Source organism: Aplysia californica, unplaced genomic scaffold (genome assembly GCF_000002075.1).
Source record: "Aplysia californica isolate F4 #8 unplaced genomic scaffold, AplCal3.0 scaffold00289, whole genome shotgun sequence".
Taxonomy (NCBI): domain Eukaryota; kingdom Metazoa; phylum Mollusca; class Gastropoda; order Aplysiida; family Aplysiidae; genus Aplysia; species Aplysia californica.
In genome coordinates, this window is record NW_004797559.1 from 685,396 (window position 1) to 703,391 (window position 17,996).

The 17,996-nt window shown below is 40.9% G+C and overlaps 1 protein-coding gene across 1 annotated transcript in view; it reads left to right on the top strand.

Annotated features, from left to right (window-relative positions):
* LOC101858788 (xylulose kinase) overlaps nucleotides 1-17,996 on the top strand; it is a 34,722-nt gene that overhangs the window by 6,458 nt on the left and 10,268 nt on the right. Inside the window, exons 4-13 of the mRNA XM_005101580.3 lie at nucleotides 364-450; nucleotides 2,294-2,386; nucleotides 3,582-3,683; nucleotides 6,764-6,895; nucleotides 7,734-7,793; nucleotides 8,787-8,868; nucleotides 10,703-10,743; nucleotides 13,700-13,815; nucleotides 14,907-15,022; nucleotides 16,062-16,135. Coding sequence (XP_005101637.1) covers nucleotides 364-450; nucleotides 2,294-2,386; nucleotides 3,582-3,683; nucleotides 6,764-6,895; nucleotides 7,734-7,793; nucleotides 8,787-8,868; nucleotides 10,703-10,743; nucleotides 13,700-13,815; nucleotides 14,907-15,022; nucleotides 16,062-16,135 — 903 coding nt within the window. The remainder of the gene's footprint in view (nucleotides 1-363; nucleotides 451-2,293; nucleotides 2,387-3,581; nucleotides 3,684-6,763; nucleotides 6,896-7,733; nucleotides 7,794-8,786; nucleotides 8,869-10,702; nucleotides 10,744-13,699; nucleotides 13,816-14,906; nucleotides 15,023-16,061; nucleotides 16,136-17,996) is intronic.

Sequence of the window (17,996 nt, forward strand, 5' to 3'; positions counted from 1 at the left end):
TTGGCTTTTCCCTGTACGCTAAATGACTTCTATTGCATCGATGCGATGTGCTTTTCTTCACTTGAAGCTGGTTATTGGAGGGTGCCACTTGGAGGTTCTTTATCTTTTTTCATCCTCTATTGTTTCCACCAGTCTTTATTGCTCTTCCTGTGCACTAAATGACAGTTATTGAGCCAACGTTGTAAAGTATAATGTTGTATTAGTTGTATTTATGGCATAGAGCATTCTGTAGAGTGTGGATTTGCTCTCTATAACAGTAATTATTATTTTATTATTGACATTATTGTCATTATGATTATTATAATGTGCTCATCTTTACTCATACTTGTCTCTCATGTAAGAATTGTTTGTATTTTGTTCCAGCAACATGGAAGTGTCTATTGGGGACAGAATGCCAGAGAGGTTCTGAAGAGTCTCTCGCCAGAAAAACCTCTGGCAGATCAACTGAAGGTAAGTGGGCTCATTCCCAGTGCTTTACTTTACCTGACCTTTTTCTAGCCTCTGTTGCCTTTCGATGTTGAGAGGAGAAGCAAACTCTTGTTTGTTTTATCGTACTGCCTGTTGCATTGTTATGTTGTTTTTGACTAATGTTTCTCTGACTTCCTCTTTCCATTTTTTTCGTGGGCCTGCCTCTTCCTCTGTATCCATCTGATCTCTGGTTGGATGTTCTTGCTGCTCTACTGTCTGGTGGTAGTCTTGAGAGATATCCAAACCATTTCATTCGTTGTTTATCTGTTTACGCCAAGCAGGGAGTCGAGCAAGCTTGTTTTCTGACAATCTTGTTTCTCACCCTGTCTCTTCTTGTGATGTTCAAAATTTTGCTCATATGACCGTACGCAGTTGCGAGCGCTTTAAAGCCTCTACTAAAACAAACAAAAGTTTTGCTTAGGCATCTCATTTCACAGGAGTTTATTTCACTTTTGTGACTCTTGTTTATTGTCCATGTTTGGGCTTGGTAGCACAGTGTTGGTATGAAGATACTGATAATGAGTTGGTTCTTTGTTTCCTCCATACCCGATGCACACTGCACAAAGTTATGACAAATAAATAAAATTTGAGTTGCATCAAATAAAGTACATTTAATTTGCTGTATGTAAACTTGACAAATATGCACATTTGAGTTGTGTCAAATAAAAGTACATTTTGGTCGCTTCAAATAAACACACTTTTGGGTTGCTTCAAATAAACGCATATTTGAGTAGTGTCAAATGAACGTACATTTGAGTTGCCTTTTGTAAACTTATCTAATAAACTCACATATGAGTTGCTTCAAATAAACATACATTTCATTTACCATTCACCTCTTTCACCTTGGTATTGGTAATTAGGATCTCCACCTGTCTCTGTTCTGGGCTGTCCTCTCCACCTCTAGCCAGCTGTGTCCCGTATTCCTGAGACCTGCCTCTGGATCTCGCTCCCAAGTGGATCTCAGCCTTCCTCTCCTCCTCCTCCAGTGGGGGTTCCATTTTAGGCTTAAATGTACATTTGAGCTACATCAAATAGAGTTACATAGTTGCAATCAAATAAACTTTCTTTTGAGTTGCGTCAAATAAACGAATAATTTAGTTTTGTCATTGTCACATAACCTTACAGTTGAGTTGCTTTGCATAAATATGCAGTTGAGCTGTGTCAAATAGATGTACATTAGAGTTATTCTTGGGGGCTCTCGTGGCCTAGAGGTTAAGGTGTTGGCCTCTCATTCAAAGGTCCCGGGTTCGAATCCGGGTAGCGACCTAAACATTTTCTTCTCTAAAATTGTCTCCTTTCACCTCCTTTTCTGCTCTCTAGCAATGTTCTGTTGTCTGCTTTCGTTTCCACTTTCTGCCCCCACCCCCTCACCTCCTTTGCCCCCTCCTCTGGGCTCCTGACTCTTTCTGCAGCCTTTCTACTGCTGCTCCTTGGCTCCTCCTAACTGCTGTCTTTCTTCCACACCCCTGATCTTCTGGTAGGAAAGATCTACACCTAGCCTTCTCGGACTAGGGCGAAAAATCTCGGAGGGCCTGTGTGCAAGTTGCGCACGTTAAAGATCCCTTGGTGGTCTAAAATCGATAAGAGTAGGCTTCGGCCGCCACCCGGGCAAAATTCAAAATTTTCTACCAACTGAAAATATTACGTGTGTCACATGCGCTCATATGACCTTTTGCAGTTGCGAGCGCCGTAAAAACACTTACTAAAACAAAAAACAAACAAGAGAGAGTTATTCTTTGCAGCACTTACACAACCTAATTGTGTTACAAGTGCTGTAAATCTCTTACTGAAATTAAACTTAAACTCTTGTTATCTCCCTTTTCAGAACTGTTTCAGCATCGATGCCTCTCCGGTGTGGATGGATGCAAGCACCTCATCGCAGTGCAGACAGCTGGAGCAGAGCGTTGGAGGGCCTCAGGTTCGATTCCCATCCATTTTGGTCCAAGTGAATAAACTATTGAAAGTGCAAGAGGCTGGATCACTTGAGACGAAGAAGATTCAATGTGCCTGTGTTTTTACACCCACATCGGCACAATTTAGATCATTTAGGAGGCAGGTTTATGACCCTGCCTGTCAGGGCCAGTCCTGGCTGAGAGGAATACAACACACCAGCAGAAAGACTGAGGTACTTGATTAAAGTTCTTCCCATCCGGGAACTGAACTTGGGTCTCCTGCATGTGACAGCGAAACATCTAGTCGCCACACCAGAGGTTCCAGTTCATTTGAGAAAATGGCTAAAACATAGTGGAAAGAAGTAAAGTATAGTGTCGGGTTAGTGAGATTATGTTGGTGTGATATTGGGTATTATGTGATGTGATGAATTATACGTAAAATCCACACAGAACTATGTTATTAAATGGACATTAAGTCCACAGACACTTAAATATACCTGGTAATGACAGAGCAGACTCTTTTGCCTAAAGGGAACCTATGCAGGAACAACCTAACATTCCAACTTCATACAACACTTCAAAACAAATCATTAAAAGCAACAACAAACAAGATTGAGATTGGATGAATAGATAGGCCTTGGAAAAGACAGGCGGAGCAGTTTTCAAATATATGACCACAAAAAAACAGAAATGACAATATCAACCACCTACAGAGAAAGAAACAGACCACGATCCTCCGCCTATGAACAGAACAAATAGGCCTAGAGCTCAACTTCTACTTGAACAGAATAAAACCAGAACTTCCCCCAATGTGTCCTTTGTGTGACTGTGTATATATGAGACTGGATCATCACCTATTCCCCTGCACAGCCCTAAATGACATCAGAGCTACACTTCTCCCTCTGAGACCTAACATTGACTACACACTCTATGGAACAGTACAACAACTACAGCAAACCTGCACTTATCACTACGTGGCTATGAACGGAAGGGTGAGAGCCCAGTTGTTGCTGGATCAATAACAACAACAACAACGAATGGACATTAAAAAACATTTTAAATTACCAAATCGGTGGAAAAATGTCTGTTTCTTCAATTTCATTATTTGAAAAGAGCCTGCCGCAACACATATTCTGTATCTTATTTTGTTTTATTTCTCTTATTTTATCTATGACATAATCTCGATTCCTGTTCACAGGACTACTTTGTCTTTCCTTTCAGAAACTGTCTGCCATCACCGGGTCTAGAGCGTTTGAGAGGTTCACAGGGAATCAGATCATGAAAGTTTTCCAAACAAACAGAGAAGCCTACGACAACACAAAGGTACGATAGCTGGGAGGGACCCAATATAAAAAAAAAAGTCTGCTCAATAGAACTAATTTCTAATATAAAAATAAAAAGTAAATGTAAATGTTTTTAATACCCCCATTGACACAATCTAAATCATTTAGGAGGCGGGCTTCCGATCCTGCCTCTCAGGGCCAAGCCAGGCTTAGAGGGATACAACATCCCAGCCGACAGACTGACGTACTTTTACGAAAATTTCTCCCCGTTCGGAAATTGAACTGGGGTCTCCTGCTTTGATGGCGAAGTGCCTAACCACTAGACCACAGTTGTTGGTTGGGGGCTCTTGTGGCCTAGAGGTTAAGGTGTTGGCCTCTCATTCAAAGGTCAAAATGTTCTTGTCCTTTCACCTCCTTTCCTGCTCTCTAGCAATGTTCCGTCGTCTGCTTTCGTCTCCTCTTTCTGCCCCAACCCCTTCAATCCTTTGCTCCCTTCTCTGGGCTCCTGACTCTTTTTGCAGCCTTTCTACTGCTACTCCTTGGCTCCTTCTTACTGCTGTCTTTCTGCCACACCCCTGATCTTCTAGTAGGAAATATCTACGTCTAGCCTTCTCAGACAAGGGCGAAGAATCTCGGACACGGCGTCAGTTTTCGCCCAATTCTGTTACCTTTAGTTAGCGTGACTCAGCAGCCCGCCGGAGGTCCCCGACTCGGGGTCACGGGGTTAATGAGCCCTAAGCGACTTTGCTGGTGTCGGTTTGGAAGTTTGCATTTTTGACTATGTTTAAAATGATGTAACTTCTTCCCCATTCCACATGGCAAACCATTACGCTGATGTACTAAAAGCTCAATGTCTTGAGATTTATTCTGCGTTAGAATGGTAAATGTCTGTGCCTTAGTTTTTGTTCTAGACAAGTATTTGTAGAGTACCCAATTTGTCCTATTTTAGTTACAAACTTATGAATAAATGATTGTTAATTTTAAAAAGGCAGGACAGATCTCTCCAAAATCTGTGTTAAACTGATTACGAATATCATGCCTTTTACCATGAGAAATCTTAAATCTGCGCGAGTTGTAATAGTCAAGTTATAAGAGAAGAAAGATGCATATCTGCATTTTTTAACTATAGACGATCAGCGTTAGCTCTTTGTAATGAGATGATAAGTCCTATCTAATCCTAGATTCTACTCGTTAGTCTATCTACGTTGGGTTCAGTACTCACTATTTCAAGCGGGGAACGATGAGTGTGGGTCGTACAGGTCCGGAGCTCCATCCACTGTGTTGACCCACCAGTAGCGTCGATCCCTGCTCAGTCAAGGTTTAAGTCGTGGCTCGGAAGGCCGGTTCAACCTTCGCGTCTGTTTATGTACCCCCCGTGCTCCCTTGTTCTCCTACACTCACTAGGCTACACTGAGTTTGTTCACTTATTTCACGTGATTCTGGCTTGTCTGGTGATCACAGCGAATTATAGACCACACTCTTATTTTACGATTAAACAAGAGAAAGTTACTCTGCGTTTGTTCATGAATCATGCTGTGTCTGTGGCAGCCTGCATACAACTAAAAAGATATAATATAAGCGATTAAAAACCCCCACAAAACCGTGTAAATTCATAGGTAGAGATAAACTTCTTGTATGGAATAAAAATAATGACAGCTAACACATTCATTCTTAGTTTTTGTGTCGGAAATATGCGCGGACACAATTATGAATGTAAAGAAATAAGTCTCTTTGTTTGTTGTCGCAAATGGTTATAGAAACGAAAAATAAAGCTGGAAAAGTCTGGTGCTGATTCAGTGTCCCTGTAAAGCGTAAAGCTAGAAATTATTCTTGTAACCCAATTACGAATTATTATTCAGTCAACTTACAAAACCTAGACTTATCGTTTTAAGAAAAGTAAGGAATTTCTGGAGTGTAACAGATACTGTTCATGTATTACATTGAAGATGTATTCTGGCACTAAAATCGATTTGTATTTTTCATAGAGTAACTTCATGGTAACTTTTATAAATTTTCGAGAAAATATGCGAATATTCACGTTATTTTAGACACATAAAGTTGTATTTGGAGTAATTAGTTCATTGTGAATTATGTGATAAAGTTGCAAAATTACAGCTTTCTATTATATGCACAGATACCATCTTTTCTGAGTATCTGCACCAATGCTATGTCGTTTATGTTCCAAAAGTTCGACAGATTTTGTCAAGGCCTTTTTTAAAAATTGATTTTTTTCGTTCACGCAAGTAAAAAAAAATTACAATTTAGCATTGCCGACTCCAGCGCGTCTAACGAAACAACCAGACAAATTACAACGTCCGTTCTTTTTTGAGTCTCAAGAGCAGAAATACATGCTTTGTGTGCACTAAATGAGAATTACTTTAAATACAAGGATACACCTAAAATTGTACGTTGAAAAGTACCAAAAATTAAATCAGCCCAGACAGAGCGGCGACAGGAAGCTGACCCCCGTGTCCCCGACGTGATAAGGCGCCCGGCGGGAACCCCCTGTGGCAACTAAAATTCCACTGCCGGTGCGCCGTGCGGAGGGCCCTGTGCAAGTTGCGCACGTTAAAGATTCCTTGGTGGTCTAAATTCGATAAGAGTGGGCTTCGGCCGCCACCCGGGCAAAATTAAAAATTTCCTTGCAACTGAAAATATTAGGTGTGTCTCGCGCGCTTATATGACCTTATGCAGTTGCGAGCGCAGTAAAACACTTACTAAAAAAGAAAAAAAAAAAGTTGTAGAAAAAAAAAAAAGTTGTTGGTTCAAGTAGTTGGGACACTTTGACTTGCAGATTGTGTCAAGCAGTGAGGGTGATGATTCAGCTTTCAGATGGCCTGTCGGGAGAGTGAGGTTACTACTGTAAATCATTTATTGTTGTGGTCAGGTGTCCACACCTAAAGGGCAGTGTTTAACATAGCCCAAAGAAAGAAACTTTTGTATTACTAGATCAAGAATTGTTACAAAAATATTTTTATTTAGTCTCTGGCCTACAGGAATGCCTAGAAAAGTTCTACATCCTGTTCACATGGGAAAATTAATAAATGACCCAGAATTTTATCTAAGGTGGACAGACCAAAGTGAACAAGCTATAACTGCTGTCCCTTGTCTGTTGCACAGAGAATATCGCTGGTGAGCAGTTTCGCAGCCAGCCTATTTTTGGGTGACTACGCCCCCATTGACCACAGCGACGGGACAGGCATGAATCTGCTGGACATCTGGTCCAGGGATTGGTCACCTGACTGCCTACAGGTCTGTACAGTGAAAGTGAAATTTGTTATTGTGTTGGATTAAATCCCCCTGTAATACTGTAAAGTTATTTAATGGCAGGACCTCAGAATTTAACGTCCTTCTCCAAAAGGACCAAGCCAAAATGGAAAATTCTTGTAAAGTGCCTTTCACAAGGATACAACATTAGACCGAACTGAGTCTCGAACCCCCGAACAGGCAATCTGAGTCTGGTAGCGTAACCCCTAGGCTACCGAAGCTGCCTACTCTGCCGTCTTAGGAAAACAGGACGAATATCGGAAATTGGCTCAAATAGAGATATTGATACCATGTGAAAGAGCATGAAAAGCTGCATCTTTTGAACCAGTGGCCATCACATTTAGAGATGTTCGAATACTTTATTTTGGTATTGGAAGTATCGTCATAATTTTTAATTTTTAATTTATTTTATATTTTATGAAAGAAAGACGAATCTCTGGTCCTATTGTTAAAAAAGAACGAATACCAAGAGGTTCGTCCTCAGCTCTGTATTAGCAAATGAAAACTTGTTTCCGAGAGAGTTAATGTGTGAGAGTATGTCCCCTCAAAAGCTTGTACAGAGAGAGTTAATGTGTGAGATTATGTCCCGTCAAAAACTAGTACCGAGAGAGTTAATGTGTGAGAGTATGTCCCGTCAAAAACTAGCACAGAGAGAGTTAATTTGTGAGAGTATGTCCCGTCAAAAACTTGTTACAGAGAGAGTTAATGTGTGAGAGTATGTCCCGTCAAAAACTAGTACAGAGAGAGTTAATGTGTGAAAGCACTTGCCCTCAAAAGCTTGTACCGAGAGTGATTATTTACTTTGTTTATCCCGTCACTCTAGGCTTGTGGCCTTGACCTTGGTGCAAAGTTGGGGCCGGTCGTTCATTCAACACAGAACATTGTGAGTATTTAGTTTGGTTAGAGTTTTACGGCTCTTGCAACTCAAATATGTCATATAAGTGCTGGAGCTTCATTGGGATTTTTATATTGTGTTGTTTGTTGGGCACTTTGATTTTTTGTCTTTGAATACTTGTGAGGATCTCTGTTTGTGGTGTGTGTATGTGTCTGTTAGAATGTACTTTTATTAATACACGTTTATAGTTTTAAATGTATACTTTTTACTGTTTCAACATTCGTTTATAATGTTTGAAAGCACCTTTGCTGTCTAAACACTCATCAGTGTTGTTGTTGTTGTTGTTAGCGATCCAGTAGCATCTGAGCGTTAACTCTTCTGCATGATGCCATTCAGTAATAGTTGCATGTTTGTTCTAATTGTTGTCTTGAGGAGTAGAGGCAATTAGATGTGTGGGGGTAGCTTGGGAAGAAAACATCCCCTTAAATCAGTTAGTTTTCTACAGAAGAACAGATGATGTTCCACTGTCTCTGAGGGGTAGTCACATAGTGGACAGGCAGCAGACTGCTTTACTCCAATTCGGTTGAGATGTTGGTTGAGGGGTACATGTTGTGTTCTAAGTTGGAAGATTATGGATTGATCTCCCCTCCTCAACTCATTGATTGGATCTTTGACCAGTGGTTTATTCATTTTGCCATACATTGATGTAACTGCCCATTTTTAAGATATATTCATGCAAATTTATTGATGTTTTGACACATATTAAATAAATGTTTCTATTCACATCTGTCAATGTGTTTAGATACACATTTATTGATGCTTAAACTCACATTTATTTATGTCTAAATGCACATTTGTTACAGTTTTATCTCACTGTTAACATTTTAATTCACCTTTGTTAATGTTTACATGCACATTTATTTACATTTTAATTCACATAAATTAATAAATGTTTTAACTCACAAAAGATTTATTCACGTTTTAACTGACAGCTCAAACTAAATGTTGTTACGCTGTGGTGTTGTGTTGTCTCTCCCTCAGGGCACTGTTTCCCAATACATGGTGTCTAGATACGGCTTTCTTCCCAACTGTGTCGTTGCTGCATTTGTTGGAGACAACCCAGGTGAGAAAAAAATTGTTTTTGTTTTTGTTTTAATCATTTTTTCAAAGAATATTTTCACACCCCATAAACACTACTTAGATAATTTAGGAGGCGGGCCAACACTGCCTGTCAGGGCCAACCCAGGCGGAGAGGGATACAACATCCCAGCAGAAACACCGATATATTCCATAAAAATTTCTCCTTCTCAGCCCGGGATGCTCCTTCTCTTAAAACTAATAACATACGGGTGGTTGGAGGGTGCCACTTTTGTAGGTCTCAGTTCTTTTTTGTCCCCATTGCTGTTGTTTTTCCCAGCGATAAATTCTTTCTGTTGTGCCACTTGACTTTTTTTTCCTGAAACTTTCAGAGTATTTTCTTATGATGTAAAAAGAATGTGTTTGTCTTAGTAGTACTGTATTTTTTTCCCCGCTACTTTCAACCGGTGGTTGGAAGGTGTCACTGATAGATCCTATTTCTTTTCCCGTCCTCTGTTGCTTTTGTCTCTGTTGGTGGTTGGAGGGTGCCACTGGTAGGTCAGACACACACACATGCACACACAAACGCACACACACACACACACATACACCCACACACGCACACGCACACTCTCTCTCTCTATCTCTCTCTCTCTCTCTCTCTCTCTCTCTCTCTCTCTCTCTCTCTCTCTCGTACACACACACACACACACACACACACACACACACACACACGCACTCCTTTGCAAATAACCAACAAATCTCGAGAATGTAAACCGCTCGGAGAAATAGTGTTCAAGTTTATTTTCCCGAGCGTTCGGAGAAATAGAGCCGGCCTTATTGTTATTTTGTTGATACGCTGCTCTTTACGCAAGCACACGAACAAACAAAACAATATTTAGAAAAAACAACAACAATTAAGGCCACTCTCGGGTTTTTGGGGTTCAGTTTGGGGCCAGACAATGTTTTTTTGGTTTTAAGAAACTTCCCGTGAAAATTATGAGCTAAATTACTAAATCGAATGGATGTATTACTATTAACTAAAGTCCTATTTCAAAGTGATAGCTCCATAAAGTTTGTAACATTGTGAGCCAATACAACACAATGCTTTAAAGCTATTTTTAGATGTTTTTACTCCTTTCCTCAAAATGTTCTTTTCTTGGTTTTAAAACCAAAAAACTTAAAAACCATTCAAGATAAAGACATGAAATTTCAAGGGTAAGTAGGCCTACACTATGCAATTCCAAATAAAATGACGCTAGTCTTCTTCAATTTTTGATGATTTTTTTTACTTTGCTATTTTGACTGGTTTTGTCATTCAAGTCTTCATATTTTTAATGAATTTTGTAATTTGCTATTTTGACTATTTTGTTATTCAAGTCTTCATATGCTAGCCCTCTAAATGTGATAAAATTATTAGTGTTTACAATTTCAAGAAAAGCTAGCATCATTCTCTTACGATTTGTGTGCAGATTACAAATATTTAATTAGTTCATAGATAGCATTGATGGTTTTTGAGTTTTAAGCTTTTGAAAATGGTCCTACAGATAGCTTGGTTTCACTCTAATACGCCATTTCTATGATTATGTAACTGGTAATGATTCCCAAAACTGATTATTTTTAATCCTTGAATGGAATACTTTGAGACAAGGAGAAAAAACAATTAAAAATCACTAAATTGTAGATTTTGGTTGTAAGAAGTAGAGTACAGTGTGGCCTCAAACGAACAAACGAAAAAGAAAGCAATTAAACAAACAAACAAAACTGCAATTAAATAAACAAGTAAGTAAGCAAAACAACAAATAAACAAAAAAAACCAAACAATCAAATTAACCAACAAACATGTATATATCTGTGTGGGTTTTTTCCATTCCCTTCAGCATCGTTGGCTGGTCTCGCCCCAGAACCCGGTGATGTCATCGTGAGTATCTTATCTGATCAGATTGAACTCTTAAGTCAATGGCCGGTCATTTCTGTTGGTGCCCGGTATTGCTCTGTTATTTAAAGTCATAACAAAAATCTTTGAAACTCCAGCAAATCCTTACTTGGATTTACTTGGATCCAGAGCTAGAATCATAGCAGGCGGCACATGTCCATAGCTGCTCATCTCTCCTTTCCAGCGTCCACCTCAGGGTCTTCCTGCTAATTGTCTCCATGAGGAGCTGGTTTGAGACAAATCCTTCTTATGAATAATAAAACAAAGAGTGTTTATTGCAGTCATTTAATCATATTTAATCAGTTTGGTGTATATTTTATGCAAAAAGGTTAACAGGAGCGGAGTTATAACTTATAGAGAAGTATGAAGTGCTGAAAAATTGTCTTGACAAAGCTGGCTAAGGTAGCCTACAAAGTATGCAAAGGTGGAATAACCTTCCGTATACCTAAGAGTTAATAATACTGATCATAATAATAAAAATGAAATTAATAACGCAGTAGTCTCCGCCTAAGATCCCACTGTGCCCCGCACGCACTTTTCTTTTATTGTGCTGAGTGTGTGGGAGTCTGTCTCCTCTTGGTTGTGAAGGCTCTCCTTGCATCTGGCGATCACCATTGGTGGGCCGAGCATGATTCGGCCATTGGGTGCTGCTTTGCCAGCAAGTTCATCAGCACGCTCATTTCCGTGCACCCCGGCGTGACCAGGGCAGAACACCTATTTGCAATGGAAGCTGTCCAGTGACTGTTGAGACACCCACTTCTGATTTTTTCTAGGGTGCTCATCGAATCTGTGACAAACAGGGCATGTTTATACGCTTCCATACTGATCCATTCCAGCGCCTCTGTTATTGCCTTGACCTCCATTACCATGCTCGATGTAGTGCACTCGTAGGCTCCAGACTGTTCTTTAATTATCTTCCCGTCAACTCGAGCACTGAACGCCCACCCAGATTTCTGGCCACGCCTCACTGATCCGTCGGTGAAGACGACAACATCACCTCACTGAATTTTCCTCAAGGATGGCCACAATTTCCGCATTAGTTGCATTTGCTGGCCACTCGCGACACTCTCGACCTAGCATAGCTATCACCTTCATGAAGTTGCTCATGTCTTTCTCCGGCCTCATCCAGTCACATCCTCTTCTTATGTCCTTGATTTCACAGCACATATAGAGAGTTCGCTCCTCTTGCACCATCCATGAAGGTCCTCTTTTCAATCTTTGGCGTACTTGGTGCCTTATTTTCGGATGTAGAGGGTGACGTTCGTCTGCTGTTACTCGAAGGTAGGCCTTGACTTGTGCTAGCTTGTGTCGGTGGGTTAACGTTGGCAGGTCCAGCAGATATCTCATCGCTGATGCTGCTGTGTCACGGGTGCATCCCAGAACAGTTCTCATTCCTTCATTTTGAACGACTTCGAGGCAATGTAGCTGGGTTTTGAATAGGGTGAGCATACCAAGGCCATAGTCCACTACAGACAGTACAACCGCTTGAAGCATGATCATAAGCGCGAGTTGGGGCATAGATGCAGCCATCACTCTCAGTGCAACAAGTCCTTTCCTTTCTCTGGTGATAATGTTCGTCACATGGTCTTTTGCCGAGAGAGTGCGGTCAAAGGTACTTCAATTTCTCTTGCCTTTCCAACTGCGTACTTTGTATTTTGACAGTAGGCATGATAGCCTTGACTGCCCTGTTGTTGAGACTGGTCTGATTCATCCTCAAGATCTACATACGGCTAAGATCCCGCAATTCAGATCATATTTTATGGAACAAAAAACACGGGCGGGCACAGTCGATCAACCAAAGGTGAAAAGTTGAGGTCATTGAACTGACCATCGGGTCACAGATCAGCCATACTAGTGAGTGTGATCTGATAAGCATTGTAAAACTGGATGGAACAGTTCTATATTTGCTCCAATCGGGATCACTCCGAGGTGTGATAAAAACACTGAGGTGTGAACTGATCGACGCGTTTGTTTTCACCAAACGTTGCTCTCGCATCTGAGCTCTCCACCTAAACTTACATCACTTGCTGGATGGGTAGTGGGTAGGGCCTACAAGTTTGCTCCAAGCGCAATCACATTGGACTGTGAACTCTTCCCTGACCATTGCAACAGTTGCCTCTACTCATGAATTTGCGAGACAGCCTAAATTTTAATTGGTGAGGTCACAACGTAATGGTGCATAATGACAAAGACAGGGGAACTCAGAGATGGAAAGCTATAAATTTTGGACAGGCAAAGGGGAAGGGTAACTGGATTAGCGTAGATCTTGAGACTCACGAAAAGATAATAAGGGAAAATGGCATGCCTCATGCCACTGTGATTGGCCATCAAGATTGACCACTCTTTGCTTGCCATAACTATGCATCATAAACCCACCCAGGGGGTCAGTTCATTTTAGAGTGAAGAGAGACCATTTTACCAGTTGTGGGCCTTAACATGGGTCACCATAGATTCTTCCCGTGGTGCATCGGCTAATATCCTGTTCACCTAAGATCCCGCATTTTCCTTGCTCCCAAGCTCTGGGATCTTAGGTGGAGACTACTGTACAATAATTCACAATGCTAACTGTGCCCCCCCCCCCCTCCTTCTCGCCAACTCTCTCCTTCTCCCCCTCTCTCTGTCCCAGATTTATGTCTAAAAACCAGTGACACGGTCTTTGTCTGGCTGTCTCCTAGATTATTTGTGTATTTTAGAAAAAAAAATTCTCCTTTTTTCCCCTTTCCCCCCCCCCCCCCCCCCCGCCAACCTTCACACACACTCAAACTTTTTTTGTCATATTATACATGTATATTTCAGTGCAACAAATCTCCCCCCTTCCCCCACTCTTCCCCTCACAGGTGAGTCTAAGCACTGATGATTCAGTCTTTGTCATATTATATTCTGTATTTTAACACAATAAATCTCCTCCCCCCCCCCCCCCCCCCACCTCTGTCTCTGACAGGTGAGTCTAGGCACCAGTGACACAGTGTTTGTCTGGCTGTCTCATCCCACACCAGGCCTGGAGGGACACGTCTTTCTCAACCCGATAGACAAACAGGATTACATGTCTTTGACCTGGTCAGTTTGTTGTTCTTGTGGCTGCTGCTGCTGCTGCTATTGCAATATATGTAAATTTTATCGAATTTATTTTTGTTTTTTGGCACTACATCTTTTATGTCCATTTAAAAACGTATTTCTGTGTGTATTTTATGGAAAAACATTGATTAAACGTACAAAAACTGTAAATTTTCAGTTTTCAAGGACTCTCACTCTCAAGCTATGGAAGTTACCGAACATTGACAGCCATTTTCTGAACCCGGTGACCCCCACCCCCTTCATTCACTAATATCTTAACTTCTATTCAAGATAAATATTTTCATTCAAAGCAAGGCAAATGAACAGGCTTTAAGATGATACCAATAACTCTATGTGCCCCAAAATTGACGAGTGCCTGATTCCACCGCGTTGTGAGACATATGCCTCTAGCCTGGTCAGTTCATCATGTCTGCCACACACCTATACTGCTGTTGTTGTTGTCATTGTAGTTATTGTTGTTGCTGTTGTTGTTGTTGTTATTGTTGCAATATATATATATATGACTATCCTGTCAGTTCATCACGTCTGCCACACCTTTGCTGCTGCTGCTATTGTTGTTGTTGCTGTTGTTGTTGTTATTGTGGGTGGTTGGCAGGTGCTCTGGTGTGGTTTGCTTTTTCTTTCCCATCAAATATCTATCGTCCTTATCTCCCCTCCTTCTTTTTTTAAGTTTGTTACTCTCTTGTAACACCTCTAATCTTCTGGCGCTCATATGACCTAATGCAGTTGCGAGCCCCGTAAAACCTCTACTAAAACAAACTGTTATTGTATTTTTGAAAATGAGTATTATAAATTGTAATGCTTTATACTATACCTCCACTGACACATTTTAGATGATTCAGGAGGCGGGCTACTTTGACCCTAGCCTACACACACACACACGCACACACAAAAGCATATATACACACACACGCATAAATACGCACACACACACACATATGTTCACGCACGTATGCGCGCACACGCGCACACACACACGCACCCACACACACATCTTCTCCAAATAAAATAAGTGGCGCTTAGGAAATGGTGTTCTGACAGTGACCTTGTGTTCTTTTCTTTGTTTGCATCAGTTTCAAGAACGGATCTTTGACACGAGAAAGGATCCGGGATGAGAAGGCTGGGGGGTCATGGGACACCTTCAGTGAAATGCTGAGGAAGACGCCATCTGGTAACCATGGCAACATTGGTCAGTCACAACTGCTGCTTTTGTTTTATTTTAACAGAAAGGGAATATGCGTGCGTGCGTATGTGCATGGGTGCGTGCATGCGTGTGTGTCATTTTGGGACTATTATAGGAAATATCTATTCTTGTAAAATATCAAGCAGTTGGGTTCTTACTCTTCTCATGCAAAAGATGTCAGTTTGATTCCTGCAAAGGGAAGTGGTTCAATGAGTATCTCGGTCTTTCTGCTGGGACGTTGTATCCATCTCAATCGGTGAGGCCCTGACAGCCACAGGTGTATATTCTAATTTGTGTAGCAAAACATTTTCCAAATTTGAAAAAAAAAAAAAAAAAAAATTGTTTGTTTTGGTAGGTCTTTTAGTTTTACAGAGCTCGCAACTGAGTGCACGTGACACTTTAAACATTTTTAGTTCAGGGGGAATTAATTTTGAATTTTGCGTGAGTGGTGGCCGAAATCTATTCTTATCGATTTTGGACCACCAAGGGATCTTTAATGTGTGGAACTTGCTCACGGGACTTCCAAGATTTTTCGCCCTCATCGGAAAATGCTTGGGGTTAGATCTTACCTACCCTTAGATCAGGGTGTTGCTGAAAGACAGCAGTAAGAAGGAACCCAGGAGCAGCAGTAGAAAGGCTGCAGAAAAAGTCAGGAACCCAGAGGAGAAGTCAAAGAGGGGGGGCGCAGAAAGTGGAAACGAAAGCAGACAACAGAAGATGCTGGTTAGAGAGCAGGAAAGGAGGTGAAAGGAGAAAATGTTCCCGTTGCTGTCAGGTTTTGAGCCCGGGACCTATTGAATGAGAGGTGAACACCGGAACCTCTTGACTACCAGAGCCCCCAAAGAAAATTACAAATTTTACTAATATTCCAAAAAAGAAATATATACTTATCGATTTTTAAAATACGACAAATAATTTTTTAAAAAAGATATTGAAAAAGAAAATGATCGTTTTTGACAAATGGTGTTATTTAAGTTTAAGTTATTATGTGGGTATGCTTCTGTTTGCCCAAAAGCAAACACAAATTTCCGCCATGTTTTCTCAGGGATCTATTTCGACGTGACAGAGATCCAACCATTTGCCGAAGGTTGTTTTCGATTTGACGACAAAGGGAACAAGGTGAGAGTGATACCCCATAATAAGTTAGATACACACGGATAATCTAGCACAACAATGGTACAGAGAAATCAGCGACCGACCATGTTGGATGTTTATGGCTCTATGGAATCATAACTTTAATTGCTCTTCCTGAAGAGTGCTAAATTAATGAATTCAAACAAAGAGACATAACTACGACAATTAGCGAGAGTGAACCAAAGACAGTTATTGTAACAGATATTACAGAGATATATTACAGTGAGAGGTGTATGCATTAAATTCAGTTGAATACAGTCGAAATTGTCAAAGACGGCCACCCATTGTCAGGAGAAAAGTGGCCATTTTAGGCAGGTAGACGTCTTACGCAGTGTGATTTTGATGTATAAAAATATGCAAGGGAGAAGAGGTGGGGCCGTTTGTTTAGGCGATTGCCTTATACAGTTGGCCGGTAGAGCAGGTTTGACTGTGGGTTTTTTTAGATCCCGTCTTCATGTTTTTGGGTGACATGTTAATGAGCCTTATTTATATCAGATGTACATTGACTTAACTTGATGGTTTGATTCTTGGAGATGTTATGGGTCAGAGGTTAAGAGTTAGGGGTTGGGGCTGGGGTTTGGAGATTAGGGTCAGGGGGGTAGGGGTCAATGTTAGAGGTTGGGGGGTAATGGTTAGAATTTGGGATAGGAGGGCTGGGGTAAGGGTTTGAGGTTTTTTTTTGTTGTTGTTGTTGTTTAGGGCTTGGGTTAGGGTTAGTGTTAGGGTCAGGGGGGTAGGTTTATGGGTAAGGTTATGGTTTGAGTTACGCTCGAGGTTAGGGGTGGGTGTTTTGGGTTAGGGTTAGGGTTAAGGGTTAGAGGTTTGGGATAGAGGTTAAGATTATGGGGTTAGGGTTAGTATGTTGGGGCCTTGGGTTAAGGGGGGGGGGGGGAGGGGGGGCTACACCTGCCTGAAGGCTATCTCGCTTATTACTGGACAGAATTTTACCACATTTCACACACATAACAAGCATAGTAAGGAGTCATAAAATCCGCAATCACATTTGCGAAAAAAGTTTTGTTTCCATGGATACAGCGGCCATATTGGATTTTGTTGACATGTCTTACGTAATGAATGCCGCGCTTATCGCTCATGGAAATTGATCGTTTTTTTGCATGCATGTTAACAAACATTAGCTAGATAAAAAATTTGTGTGTTGTTTTTTTCCTAAACGAATTAGAAAATTTGTAATGAATTTTTTCCTGAGGTAGCATTCAAGTTTGCAAAAAATCCGTGAAGATCCACACTCCAGACACCACCACCAAAAATCTATTTCATATATCAAAAATTCAACAGACACATTTTTTGTATTACTATTACATCTTCTCTTCATTCTGTGAAAATTTCATGAAGATTGAATGAAAAATGGTGGAGTTATTCAAAAAAGTATAGAGAAAAGTCGCGTTTTGAGAAAACGGCCGATAAAGAAGAATAAAATATTGACTTTATGAGGAAATGGCGGTGACAAACATGCCCGGTTTGGGAGAAAATTAGTTTTTTGGAGGGTTCTTATGCGGTGAAATAGTTGTAGGAGAGGCTGAGGAAGCTAAAAATGCCTACAACTCAAATTCCATAGTTTTGAGCCGAATCTTGACTTAGGGGGTGTAGCCCCCCCCCCCCCCCCCCTTAAAGGGATAGGTTTAGGGATAGGATCATTAGGTTTAGGGTTAGGGGTGTTGGATGCGGCTGGAGTTAGAGGTTAGAGTTTAAGGTTAAGGTTTTCAGAATATTGGTCTCTTTGATCCAGTGAAAAGAGGAGAAACTTAAACCAATCAAAAACTGTAGTTGTGCACTTGCAAGATTTTCCTGAAACTATATTTTCTCATTCACTCCTCTCCCCCCCCCC